General features: G+C 42.5%; 1 protein-coding gene across 6 annotated transcripts in view; it reads right to left on the reverse strand.

The window, feature by feature from the left end:
- Positions 1-14,576, reverse strand: part of STK32A (serine/threonine kinase 32A) — a 90,324-nt gene that overhangs the window by 15,841 nt on the left and 59,907 nt on the right. For all 6 annotated transcript variants that reach the window (XM_042850849.2, XM_042850848.2, XM_042850851.2 and 3 more), the window contains 2 exons: positions 5,413-5,502; positions 454-551 (listed from right to left, as the gene is read on the reverse strand). In XM_042850849.2, the coding sequence (XP_042706783.2) occupies positions 454-551; positions 5,413-5,502 (188 nt within the window). The remainder of the gene's footprint in view (positions 1-453; positions 552-5,412; positions 5,503-14,576) is intronic.

A 14,576-nucleotide genomic window follows, 5' to 3' on the forward strand; every position in this document is an offset into this window, starting at 1 on the left:
TCATGTTTGCTCAGACTGCAGAGTCTTAATGCAATAGTAAAATGATTTTAATTTTTTTTCTTGCGTGTTCTGAGCTCAGATTAAATTCTATTACAGTCCCTGCTTTTGGAATTCTTATTCATCAATTAGATGGCTCAGTTTTTACTGCCTAACTTATGTTAACTGACAGGGCGTTGGACACTCCAAGAACCTGTCACCCTGAGTTATTCTGCACTGCAGTGGTTTCTTTTTGAATTCTTATGAGTCCATCACAAGAATCTTGATGGAGATTTGATTTCTGCTGCCTGTTTTATAATAGATTTAAAAGCCCAGATTCCTACTCGTCCTTTTTTCATCCCTGTTAAAATGCACTTATTATTTCAATACAGTATTGAAAACAGTAAAGAGTAAAAAAAAAAAGGACAAAAAACAAAAACCCCAAACAAATAATGAATGCAGCTGTATGTACAATACCCGGCCTCTAAGTAGCTCATAGGCAGTAATTCCTAAAGACCACCAGTCAACAGCAAAGGAATAGCCTGTAGGTTTTGTTGAGTTAAACATCTCAGGCGCTGAAAAATACAGAAAAAATTGTTTGCTTTATTTCAGAGTCTCAAACAGTAATCATTGACTATTTTCAGCAGTATATGATGTTTCAGTCCCAAGGTGTGAAAAGCATTCCAGACTGTTCTAGTTACCGTATATTTAATTTGTTCCTCTTTGCCCGGTCTTTCACTTGATTATTTTTTGGTTTTTAACAAGCGATGACAGTATCAGGCTGGTTGGGATTCCTATCACCTAAATACAGTTCTTTTCCGAGCTCTGCCATTGCTATGCTTATTAACCTTGGGGAAGTGACTTAACCTCTTGGCCTCAGTTTCATAATCTACAGTAATATTTAGCTACTTCAAAAATCATGGCGGGAGGCTAAGTTAAATGCTGATGTTTATACAATGCTTTGGGGTCATTACATGACAAGGTCTATATAATGTGTCACTGCTACTATTTGTAGTGTCCGTGGGATGGTTACTTGAGGCCAATTCCCATCCATTAGGAAATTACTGCACTTTGGTGTGGAACCAGCATCTGACTCATTTAATAGTTTGACCCAACTTTTCATATATGTCTGCACTGAGAATTGAACACATATTAATATTTGGACTTTGCAATCTAATGATATGGACAGTATAAACAGGATTAGTGTGAAGTATTCTCTGTCACTGACTTGCTCTGTGATCCTAGACAAGACTTTTAGCGCCTCCCTGCCTCAGTTTCCCTCATATGGGAAATAGAACTATTACTATTTTCTTACCCTAAAGGGGTGTTGTGAGATTACATCCATTAATGGATGTAAGAGTCTTGGGAGCCTTGGATGAGAAATACAAAGTATTATTTAAACACTCAATGTATAATAGATAAAAAAATTAATTAATTTGGTGTTACAAAGTGTTTGTATGTCTCCTAAGAATTATGCCCCTCATTGGGTTAAACTAGTTTTCTAATATTACGTAACTGACTAGGGGGTGGGAATTCAATCTATTTTAGGTTCTTATATAGCCTCTATCACCATAATATTTGATCACGTCACAATCTTTAATATATTTGTCCTCCCAACATGCCAAGCCCCTGTGAGGCAGGGCAGTGCTATTATCCCCATTTCACATATGGGGAACTGAGGCATAAAGAGGCTCCGTGTCTTCCCCAAGCAAGTCTGTGTCAGAGCAGGGAACTGAACCCTGCTCTATCAAGTCCAAGGCTAATATTAACCCAGCTATCCTCTCTTTTTATCCTGCAGGAAATGTCCTCACTCTCAAGTTAGAGCCGTCTCAACCTTTTTTATTTGAGAGGTCAGCTAATTTCCTCCTTCATATCCTCTTTCCTTTATCTGAATCCAAAAACACTTTCTGTCTAGCAGAACTTAAAAGGGTAAATTGTAAACACTGCATTTGGGAGATACACACATGGACCTAATGCTAGCTATATTTCTGGAAAGCAAGGAGTGACTTCTAGCTCGGCATGGGCCTAACAGCCATTGCTTTTATAGTAGAAAGCTGCTAGCCTGACAGGAAGTAGGGCAGGGTCAGAAGATGACCTGACCTTATTAGCTCCATGTGAAAGATTAAGGAAAATGCTGTGATATTTTTAGGGGGTGGACGGTGAGGATCAGTGTCAAAGGAATAAAACAAAACAAAGGGGGAAATCTGGTGTGGGGGATTTGTTTGTATGTTTCTTTTTATACTACAGGGTTGAGTCAGGTGATCTGAAGGGTGAAAGGTCAGCTCTGTTATGCTAATAAAAGGAGCCTCCCACGGAGGGAAGGAATAATTATGATGGGATGGCAGCAGTAAGGGGAAAACCTTAGATAATGCTTTAACTTTCCTGTACAGACCATCCTTGCTGTGTGAGGTTAGGGTCCTTGTGCTATCTGCAGTGAAATGCTTTCATGACTGTTATGGTTGGTCAGATTTATAGCCTATTTTACAGATAACTTCTTAACTTTAAATAAGGAACCTCTCAGTTCAAACTGCCCTAGTTCTGGCCATCTTTTATCAGCCATTTCCTATGCACTGTTGGTCAGATTTTCCTCTTACTTACAGTGGGGTTACCCTAGTATAACCCCTCTGACTTCACCCATACAAAGTAGGATTGCCAACAGTCCCTTATTACATAGGGTGTCCCTTATTTTCATCTCTGTACAACAAGATTGGGAGTTGCTGAGTACTGCAAAAAGCAGCAAGCAATACCTCTGGTGAATGTAGGTGAGTACTGCTTAAGATTATTATTTATTGCTGATGATGGTAATATTGGGAAGAGGGGTGGGGCAGGGGTGCTAAGAAAAGTCCCTTATTTTTGAAATACAATGTTGGCAACACTATATAAAAGTGATGTCAAAATCAGGCTCCTCTTGTCTCTGAAGAGCCAGGTATTTTACTGGTTTGGCAATTAAAGAGGTATAAGTAAGAATTTTCTGCATTAGTGGCTGGGGAAAATCAATAGATGAAACTTCTGCAGCAGCAAGAATAGTAAGCAAGCTCTGTCTGAAAAACAGACTGGGTATTTTTGCTTCATTCACCCAAACTTGAGTGGGTGGGTAGACAGAGGAGATTTGGAGGGAGGTTATAGATGCAGCCTTTTTAGTGACAGCTGGAATATCATTCCACGTGGAGGAAAAAATGTGTAATACTCTGTGCTATTGGTGTGATCTGGTACACTCCAAAGACATAAGAGTTTGCTCTGAATAGCATTAAGATGAAGAAAGAAACAGTATCTGTGGCAGTGATAGTTTAGCAATATCCAGACATGGAACTGATTCCCATCGGTGCCAGGGAATACTCACCTCCAGCCCTGCACGCTGCATTTTAAATACTCAGTCTGGCTTAACTGAACAAACTGATTCTAGTGTGTGCCTCCACTGTAGTAAAACCATATATAGTAGACACCATTATTGTATTAACGTCATAGGTATCCAGGGAACCAAGACTAGAACCCTGTTCCTTCAACCTCAAAAACTGAGGGCGCTGCTCCTTGATCTAAAGTAGCTCCTATAGTGAGTAGTAGTAGCAGCAAGTCTTATCACTTCAGCGGTTCTCAACCTTTTTCTTTCTGAGCAAGCTATAAAACCTCTGTGGCCCACCTGTGTCACAACAACTGACTTTCTGCATATAAAAGCCAGGGTCGGCATTAGGGGGTAGCAAACAGGGCAATTACTTGGGGTCCCATACCACAGGGAGCCCCATGAAGCAAAGCTGCTTCGGCTTCAGCCCCATGCAGTGGGGCTTCAGCTTTCTGCCCTGGGCCACAGTGAGTCTGATGCTGGCCCTGCTTGATGGACCCCCTGAAGCCTGCTCGTGGCCCCCCAGGAGACCCCAGGCCACTGGTTGAGAACCACTGATCTACTTTGTGGCCCCACCACCAGACAGCAACATTCCTCACTCATACACACAGTAGCCCTGCTACTTTACTTAGCTTGGGACCAAATTAGTGCCTTGTGCTCTCTATAGGGTAATAATGCAATATTTGTGGACATTTGTTCTTTCTCCTAACCAAGGACAGAAGAAGAAAAATGGTGTCCCTACTCCCTTTGTCACCACGGCAACCGACCCTGCTATCAGCACAATGGGAACCCAAAGATTTTCACCACATTTTCCTAGCAAGAGCATAACACTTAACACGTGCAGAAGGTCAGTGCACAAATGTGCTGCGCACTAGGGAACTGACTCATCCTGCTGGCCCTTATTTCCCTCCGGCTTATTTTCAAGCTTTTTCCCTTGTGCACCTCAGTTTCTAGACTGCAGCTGGGCTGATTGTTTGGTACAGATGGGCACAAATCCATTCATATCAACAGGGTAAATAATTTAAAAAGAATCTTCAAAATGAGATCGAAAACCATTCTCATTATTTCCCTGCCAGTTGTGGCTGTGATGTTTGCATCTATCCAATGCCCTCTATATATAAGTGTAGTGCATTTTTTATCTTAATGTCTATATACTACTGTGCAGCCACACTGGCTTTTCTTTGTCCTTTTAATTTTATATTTGCAAAGGAATGCAATGTTACACAGAGGATATTGGGCTAGTGGTAAAGCACTGGATTAGCACCCAGGACTCCTGGAGCCTGATTCATCCCTTCCTTACATGGGTTTATATGCCAACGTAATTTACAGCGTGAGACCCTGCATTCTTTCCCTTGGCATGCTATTTGATCTATGCAGCTCATGCAAGTTCTACAAGCCAAATTCTGCTGGCCATTACAGCTGGTCTAAATCCAGAGTAACACTATGAACTTCAGTGTAGTTAGTTCAGATTGAGACCCCAATCACGAGAGGTGCCTCTGAGCAGCTTCTGCAAGGTTCTCAGTCCATGCTCAACACACAGGTGATGTTCAGCCCTTTGCAGGATTGAGTCATTACACCCGGTGTAACAGACAGTCTAATTCAGCTCTGTGCCTCAGTTTATCCAGCTATGAAATGAGGATAATCCTACATATAGTACCTACCTCATAGAGGGGATTATGAAGCTTAACTAAAATTTGTAAAATGCATAGAGCGAAATTTTATTTAACACTCATCTGACCTGGGCACAAGAAACTTGAACAAGGCCTTGTAGCATGACAATAGTGTCACTGAAATTAGTGCATTCATCAGGCCTCTCCTGGCTCCCCACTTTTTTTGATAGTTAATCACTCTATGGATCCCAATTCTAAATCCGTATGAGAAAATATTTCACAGATAGGAGATAAAAAATTTCTGGCAAAAAGAATCTTCCTTTTTCCATCTGTGGCTTATCTCACTTAAAACCACAGCATTCCTACCTGGCAGGAGTGGAAGGATTTCTGAAAGGATTTCACTTCTATCCTCATATATCCCTTGAATTAAGGGCAGGTATTAAACAAAGAATGGCCATTTAAGTAGCCTAGATTTTTATTAATTCTTACCCATATATGGCTTTGTGCCAGCGATCGTGGTGACCTGCATCCCTTTAGTCAGTATCGTGGCAATGTTGAAATCTGTGATGTGCACATGTCCTGAAAGAAAAATTGGAGTTAATAAATCATTCATTTCTATTTTGTGTTCAATTCTGGTGCTGCCAGTAGATTTTTTTTTTTTAAACCCAGACCTAATTTGCTTTATACATTCTTAAATGGTATGAAGATTTGGAGCGGAAAAGGGGTTTCATAGGCAACATAACCTTCTTCACAACATCTCTTTCGGCATCCAGTGCTAAACGTTTTTTGAAAAGGAAACAAAATACTTTTTCTGCTAGTTAACTATAAGGCGCACCCCTCCAATTGACAATAAATGGCTCATGGAAGCAGCTAATTGCTGCAGTCTGGACAACAAGATATAGACTTTCTTTGGGGCACGGGCTGCTTTTTTTTTGTTCTCTGTTTGTACAGTGTTTAGCACAATGGGGTCTTGGGCCATGACTGGGGCTCCCATTTGCTACCACAATACAAGTAAGTAAGTAAGTAAATACTGGGAACCTGCTAAGAATCCAAGCAATAACAAAATGTACTACGTCACCAATTCATTTCCTTTTTGGAAGAGCAAGACACGGATGACAAAGTAGATGAGGTCCAGACTAATAATACCTTAGCAGCGGGGATTATTAACATGTCTATGGGAACAGCATAAGGGAAACAGACATTCAAATTTTCTGATATCCTGTTTGATACACATCACTGTAAAACTTCTCACAGCAGCACCCAACACACCTCTATAGATATGCAGCACTTTAATAGTACATTAACCAGTTGTATACAGGATATAAGAAATTATGAAAATTGCAACAAGTAGATAGAAACATACAGGCTAGAAGCTAGACTATAAAAGAGAAAACAGCATTTTTCTGAGCACTGAAACTGAAGGAAACATCCAGTGAACCACAAGAGCAAATTTACGCCTAAAAGGTCCAAATCACACTTAAGCCCTGCAATTAATTTATATTTCATAGAATAATTCATTAAGATCATGATATTAGTGTTATAGATGACTGAATTATCACTTATCAAGAAATAAATCCTTGATAATCAACTAGTGATTAAATAATCTAATCATCCCATTCAACTAACCAGGATCCTTCTTGGAGACACGGGAGGTGCCTGTGTAGAAGGGGATCCAGCTCATTGGGAATGTAACTCATCGGGAACCTAACTCTTCCAAGTGAGCCCAAGGCCCCCAAAACTTTGGTAAACAGGAGGAGCACAAGCCTCTCTTATTCATAATTGGGGTAAACTGCAAGTACATGACTCCAATCAGTTTAATAGCTGGAATATTACATTACTGTAATGTGCTCTGCATGAAGCTCCTCATTAAGACCACTCAAAAACTAAAGCTAGGGCAGAATGTGGCAGCCCACTTCTTAAGCAGTTCACATGGGAAGCACCTTTGATTGTGAAATTATTCATGCTTTTACAAATCTAATCTAAATATATATAGTCCCTTAATGGTTAATAGGAATGGATTTTACTCTTTGATGCATAATCCCACAAATGGGAGATTTGAGCACACATTTCCCTTTACTGTCTCCCCTTTTCATTTTGTCTTGGATCATTATAAATAAAAGAACTTGGTTCAAGATAAATTCATTTCTTGGAATGTTTCATATACAGGGGTAACTGGGCGGAGTTTAGTGGCCTGTGATGTGCAGGAGGTCAGACTAGAGAATCTGGTGGTCCCTTCTGGCCTTGATTCTATTCACCTTGTTATGTTACAATATGGCTGTGACATTATGGGCTCAGAATACCGTTACCCACTCAAAGAAGACACCCATAAAGATGTTTTGCGCTATCGAGAAAGAACGTAATCCAGACCTTGTTACAGCAATGCCGATTTCAGCTATCTCAGTGACCTTCAACTGGCATGGCCAGAATTGTAGCTCATTTCTAAGGTCTTCAGCACATTCCAAGAGAGAACATTCATTTAAAGTGCCACTGCTTTCAAGTGTTTGAGCACTGAAATACCTTCTAGCCTACCTAAAATCTTGCCCATTTATAACTTCATGCTTTTAATGTCTTGCCATCTTACTCCAGCAGGACATAGCTAGATCTGCACCAAATGTTTCTGTATTGATGAACCCTTAGCAGCAAAACTGGGATGTTTGGCATGGGAAGTTTGTTAAATGTGGTGAAATCCACTCTTGGGGTGGGGGTGGAGTGGTGGAGGAACCACACTGGAAAATATTTTCCAAGTTTTTATCCTCTTTGATAATTTGCCAGTTTCATTGCTACCTCCCTCTAAATAGCCATAGTCATTCCCTTCAAAATACAAAAGTAAATAAAGGGGGGGCAGTAATTTCTGGAGGGATGGGAAGGCAGGTGGTTGGTTGTAATTGTCTTGTTCCTGAGTGTTCATTAGGGCTATACACAGGGAAGTGGCAAATATGAGTCCCTTCCCAAAGGTAAAGAAAATTATAGGTGAGTGAACTCAAGGGCTGGTGAGCAGACCACAGGGACCTATAGGTTAAAGGGAGAGAATCACCAACTTCTATCTTAGGTAAGTAAACTAGACCGCTCCTCTCAAATGGGAGAGAGAAATTTTTTCATAAGGGTGGGCCACTCAGTGAGGGCAGCTGTACCTGGCCCAAAGAGGCAGATCCACATAGCTCTTTGGTAAGAAACAATTCATATGTTAAAATTATGTTGATTATCTTTGATCCATCATATTAAAACTGGTGTCTGGGTAATTGTTATTACTGAGAACTCATTCTGTACTGACCTGAATTTTTTTATCTCAACATTCTAAACTTGACAACATTGGCTTTAAAGAGACGGACTTCCCAGCAGAAGGCATGCAAAGTTTGTTGTATAAAATTTCAGGCAGCCTGACACAAGGGTTTTGCCACTTGCCAAGAACGTGTTTGCCTGGCTTTTCCCCTCCTTTTGTTTTCACCTACCTCATCTCTCTTTGATGCATACATTTTCTTGCAGGCACTTTGTACGTTACTGCTTCCTGGCTAAATTCAGAACCACAATTATGGAGCAGGCAAATCAATCTGGCACCTTTCTGCAGTGCTGCTTCAATCCAAAGGATGTTGGACCATATCAAGGAATTTCTGTATTAGAACCATAAAGTGTATGTGTATAACAAGTCTGAGGCCAAGAGAGACAAGGGGTAAGATTCAGAGGGGTAGCCATGTTAGTCTGGATCTGTAAAAAGCAACAGAGGGTCCTGTGGCACCTTTAAGACTAACAGATAAGGGGTAAGATTGAATTCCCCACAGCTTAGGCCTCTTGCTTTTCCATTTCTGTGTCTCTCCCTCTCTCTGAGAAACATGCAAGGCCAAACTGCTAATTGTGTTAACACATCCGAAGACAAAGTCGGTTCTCAAAAAGGAATCAGGCTTTGCAAAAACAACTGTAATTGTTCTTCAAAACAGAACACAGCTTTTAACTTGTTTGCTATGTATGTTAACGTTTAAGTAGATTTGCAACATCCTGAGAGTTGCTAGAAGTTAAATAATAAAGTAATAAGTGATAAATCTATATTAAAATAGAGGATGTATGTGAATGGATGCTTGATTTAGATAAAGGATAAATTGATTTAGATAAAGAATGAATGGTCAGGGAAGTGCCAGCCTAAGAATTACAACTTCAGTCTTGATTGGCCGAAGAATGCGCAAACTAGAGATAACTGGATGACCCCCGGAGGGCAGGCCGGAATCCACCCAAGTGCCCCTCCCCACCTCCCCATGGAGGACTGAAGACTCCCGAAGAACAAGATAACACTCAGACATTCAGCCATCAGGGATGTGCCACCAGCTAATTGATAATCACCTCAAACAAACATCAGCAGGACGAAGCAATTCCCATAGACTTGTATAAGGACAAAATCCTATAAGAACAGACTCTAAAGACAGAAAACCTTTGAGTTTGGTTCTGCAACCACCCTCCAGGAAAAAGCAACAGAGGGTCCTGTGGCACCTTTAAGACTAACAGAAGTATTGGGAGCATAAGCTTTCGTGGGTAAGAACCTCACTTCTTCAGATGCAAGTAAGATTCAGACTAACACAGCTACCCCTCTGATACTTGACACCCTCCAGGAGCATCGGATGCGCATCTGACAAGGACTCGGCTCCACCCTCATGTGCAGACTACCTGGCCAGTACTCTGCCATGAGCAACCTCTAGGCTGGTAACTATAACAACTCTGCAGAACTTGTATGAATGAGTGTGTGAATGAATAAGGAATGGTAGTGAAATAATATTGAATTGCATATCCTGATTTCTCGCTCTCTCTCTCTGTATTTACAATAAACCTGGCATTTTTGCCTCATCCCTCTTAAAATAATACCAACAGGATCTTATATTAGTGTAACAAGGAGGGCACTTTTAAGGTAATATTGCTCCCCAAAATGGCAACAAAAACACGTATGCGAACCTAAATGCCAACATGGCATAAGGAAGGCAGGAGCATTAAGGGTGAAATCACTGCAACCACCTAGAACTTGAGTATTTGGGCTCTGCACCTGCTGAAGGTGGTGTTGGGGCCACTGGATCAGCATAAATATGGCTTTATAACTTCTCCTGTGCACTCCCTTCCCCCTCCAGTCTTCCCCTAATGTGGCCTTTCATGGCATTCTATGTGGAGCCTGAGCCAAGACCCTTCCTGTCACATACAAGGGACAGTCAGGCAGCCACTCAGCAGGCAGACCTCCCATGCAGAGTGGTGCGAACACCCACTGCAAGGCCCTCTGCACTGCAGTGAATTTCACCTTTTGAACCCCTGTGGGCTGTGTGGACACAACCCTGCAAGGTGCTGAAGGCTGCCAGTGACTGGGTGCCCTCAACTCCCACTGAGTTCAAGCATCTCCTGAAAGGTGCTGAGCCTCTCAGTCCCCAAAGACTTCAGTGGGATTGCAGAGTGCCGAGCTTGACAGGAACAGTGTCTTTATCAGGAACAGCAAACTTCATAGAGAGGTTCTGTGCATGTTATGATGTTTCACAGACTCCTCAGCCTTTTTTCTGAAACAGGAGAACATTGTTGAATTGCTTTTCCTTCCTTTACCACAGAGATCAAGCCCACACCTGTAAGAACCTCCACCTCTGCTCACTGAGTTAAGGGCTCATGAAATCAAATTGTATTGCTTATGCATAGCTAGGGATTCACTCCCAGCTTTATTTCAGGTGTTAAAGCCATATAATTAAAATAAGATCAGCTTTTCTGGAGAGCAAGAACAGAGACTCTAGTAATGAGTTTCTGGCCTGAATGATGCAAGAGGGTTTTATGTGCCTCTCCACAATCCTGGCTAAATATTTCTTGTGAAGCAAGAATAGGGCTATTGATACAGGTACTCTGTGGCTAAATTAAAAACCAAAATTAGAGCCTATGAGACTTTCCCAAGTTCATGTAGTGATCAGGATATAAAGTGCTATACAAATATCTCACAGAAACACACAGGAAATAAAATAGAATAAAGTCCAGACCACTAATCAATATAACTTTGAAATTTAAAAGGGTCAAGCTCACAAAGCTGAAAACAATTATGAGCCAAATCAGCTGGGAGGAAGAATTTAGTCAGAAAAATGTGAGTGACAATTGGGAACTGTTTAAGAACACTTTAATAGACGCTCCAAAAGCTACAATCAAGGAAGATGGCCATATTAGTTAAAAGAACAACTTGGTTTAGAGGGGAAGTGAAAGCCGCTATAAAAAAGTAATATACAACAAATGGAAGAGAGGGAAAATTGATAGTAATTAATATAAATTAGAAGGTAGAAACTATAGAAAATTGATAAGGGAAGTAAAGAGACACAAGAAGAACTCTATGGCCATCAGAGTTAAGGACAATAAGAAGTTTTTAAAAATATATTGGGAACAAAAAGAATCCCAATAATGGTATGGTCCTTTACTAGATTGGGGAGGGGGGGGAATTATCAATAGTAATCAATTAGTAATGGAGGGAGAGAAGGACAGAGCTCCTCTTAGGGATGACCAGACAGCAAATGTGAAAAATCAGGACAGGGGGTAGGGAGTAATAGGAGCCTATATAAGAAAAAGACCCAAAAATCAGGACTGTCCCTATAAAATCAGGACATCTGGTCACCCTAGCTCCTCGCCCTGACCAGCCAATCTGGGGAAAGTACTTGACCCTCCATGCCCTCCCCCCACAAGTCGCCTCTGCACTGTGATGATCCTACAGGATTGAATGAGCTCAGTATCAATTGGGGTCCTCAGACCAGGCACAGGTGCACTGGCCCTGCTCCCCACAAGTTCCCAAACCCAGCCCTGGAGGGAACAAGTCCTTAGTCCATGCCATTTCAGATCCTGTGCATTGTGGCCCACACTACACTCCATACCCTCCCCAGGGCACAGTCAATATAGATCCCTTTAGTGTTTAGGACTGAACCAGGAGCCCATCTTCCTCCATACCCACTCTCCATCACAATCTCCATTTGGGAACCTGTCTCCTTTCCCTAATTAAGCACTGCCTACTAGCAGAGCTTCCCCTATCAGGTGCTGTCTCCAAGACCCTGTATCACCCACTCTATCATCACAGTGAGAGAGTTTCCCCCTCCACTCTCCCCCTCCCCCACAGTTGTGAGGGCATTTCTCTTTGGTAGGCTCCGAGGTTCTTCCCGCAAGACCCCTCTAATCTCATTTTCTAACAGACATCCCCCTGTTCCTTAGTCTGATTACACCCAGGGGTAGTTTGCCCCAGGCGGACACCTCCTTCATGGGTTTCTCCTCTCATCCAGCTTCCATAGTCCTCAAGGCTCCATGGTTCCTTACACTTCCCAGAAAAATCATGATGGGGAGACCATGTCTGCGTGTTTTGGAGCTCTTGTCAAACTCTGTCTTGTTGTCACTTTATCACTTTGATCACTAGCAGTAGCTCAGTTGAGGTATCCATTTCCCTTACTGAAGTCGTCTTCAGTTGCTCTAATGTTGCTGCCTCTTGTTGCAGGATCCGCAAGACTTCCTCCATGTCCACATTTCCACCCACAACTATGTTTACTCAGTCTGGTACCACTTTGTCACAAGCCCAGGCCTTGTTGTGCCTCGGTTTCCTCTTTTGGCTACATAAATCAGACTTTATCTGCATCAGACTTTACCTTCAATAAGCTCATGTTGGGGAGGGAGGAGGAGGGCTATTCATCAATAAACTAACAAAGAAATTGTCCCAGGCTTCAGTTTCCTCCTCACTGAAGTCATTGGCTTCTTATCTCCTTTCTTCAGTAAATCACCAGCAGTCCTGCTTACCTCCCAGACTCAGCTGCTCCACTCGTGCCCATGCTGAGGTTCAGTTCCTATCCTGCTATTCATCCTTGGAGAGCTAATCTCTTAGTTACTTGCTCCTTCTCCAGAGTGTCTCTTGGTCTCTTCATCTTCCTGTTCCATTCCCAGGAGCCAGGCTCTCACTGTAGCTCTCTCTGGTCTAGAGGCAGTCTCCAGCTCTCTTCCTGGAGCTTCCTCACAGAAGCTCCCCACTGTCTCCCATCCCCAGGGACTCCAACAGTCAGGGCCACCCAGAGGATTCAGGGGGCCTGAGGCAAAGCGGGGGAGCCTGTACTCACCAGGCGGCGCTCCAAGTCTGCGGCATTTCGGCGGCGGGGGGCCCTTCAGTCGCTCTGCGTCTTTGGCAGCACTGAAGGGCCCCCCGCTGCCGAAATGCTGCTGAAGACTCAGAGCGACTGAAGGGCCCCTCGCCGCCGAAATGCTGCCGAAGACCCGGAGTGACTGAAGGGCCCCCCACCACCGAAATGCCGCCGAAGACCCGGACTGCCACCAGATGAGGAAAGGGATTCTCGGCCAGGGCCCGGGGCAAATTGCCCCACTTCCCTCCATCTGGGCAGCCCTGCCAACAGTTCTCTGGGGGCTCTTACTGTCAACTCTAAGCCCCCATTCAGGGCTTGTCCCCACAGAGGCCTATTCCACCTCTTGTGTGTTCCTCCAGCTTGTCACAGAGCTTTTCTAGCGAGAGCTTCCCCACCCCTCTGCTGGGCAACTTTCTCTTTATAGCATTCTAGCAGTCTCCCTCTAACTCAATTGGTCTATTTCTAATTAGCTAGGGGGTACCACCTGTTTGCTCCCAGGTATTCCCCACAGAGTTGTCATGGGCCTGTTAGGCCATGATCCTTCCTGAAGGCCCACTAGCACTGTGATACTGCCATAAATGTTGCTTTCAATGTTCACAGCAATATGAGTGCAAGGGATATTTGGTGCTACTGTCTCTTTGAGTATATCTTGCAGGCATATGATATTTGCTTTCATGCCAGACAGCATGTCAGCCTTCTCTGCAGGGAATCCCTCCACACTGGAGGTGAGGATTTTAAGTACCATCTTTGGCTGAGACCCGAGGAAGGGCCATTTATATCAACATCTATGTCTATATCGTTTACTGAAATCTTAGTGTGTGTTGTCCAATTTGGTCTCTCCCATGGTCTGTTGCAATGGGAGATTAACAGGATCATGAGTCAGAAACAGCAGCTAGTAAAGTTAGACATTTTAAAATCAGCAAGTTCATATAACTTCCATCCAAGAGTTTACAAAGAGCTGGCTGAGGAACTGGCTAAACCATTAATGTTGATTTTCAATAAATCTTGGAACACCGGGGAAATTCTAGAAAACAGGAAAGAAGGTAGTGTTGTGCTAATATTTAAACAGGGTAAACTGGATGGCCCAGGTATTATAGGCCTGTCAGTCTGACATCAAACTTGGGCAAGGTAATGGAGTGGTTGACGTGGTATTTGATTAATAAAGAATTAATGGAGAGTTAGGTAATTAATGCTAATCAACATGGGTTTATGGAAGATAGAGCCTGCCAAACTAACTTAATTTTTTTTTTTAATGAGATTACAAGTTTGGTTGATAAAGTGAATAGTGTTCATGTACTTAGACTTCTGTACAGTGTTTTATGGAGTATCACATGATATTTTGATTAAAAAACGAGACGATATAAAATTAACATGGCACACATTACATGGATTAAAGCTCGCTACTGATAGATGTCAAGGTGTAATTATAAATGGGGAATCATTCCCGAGTGGGTGGGTTACAAGCAGGGTCCCACTGGGTTCTACGCTATTTAACACTTTTATCAATGACCTGGAAGAAAACCTAAAATCATCACTGATAAAGTGTGCAGATAGCACAAACAT

This window comes from Chrysemys picta, chromosome 8 (genome assembly GCF_011386835.1).
Source record: "Chrysemys picta bellii isolate R12L10 chromosome 8, ASM1138683v2, whole genome shotgun sequence".
In the NCBI taxonomy this organism is placed as follows: domain Eukaryota; kingdom Metazoa; phylum Chordata; order Testudines; family Emydidae; genus Chrysemys; species Chrysemys picta.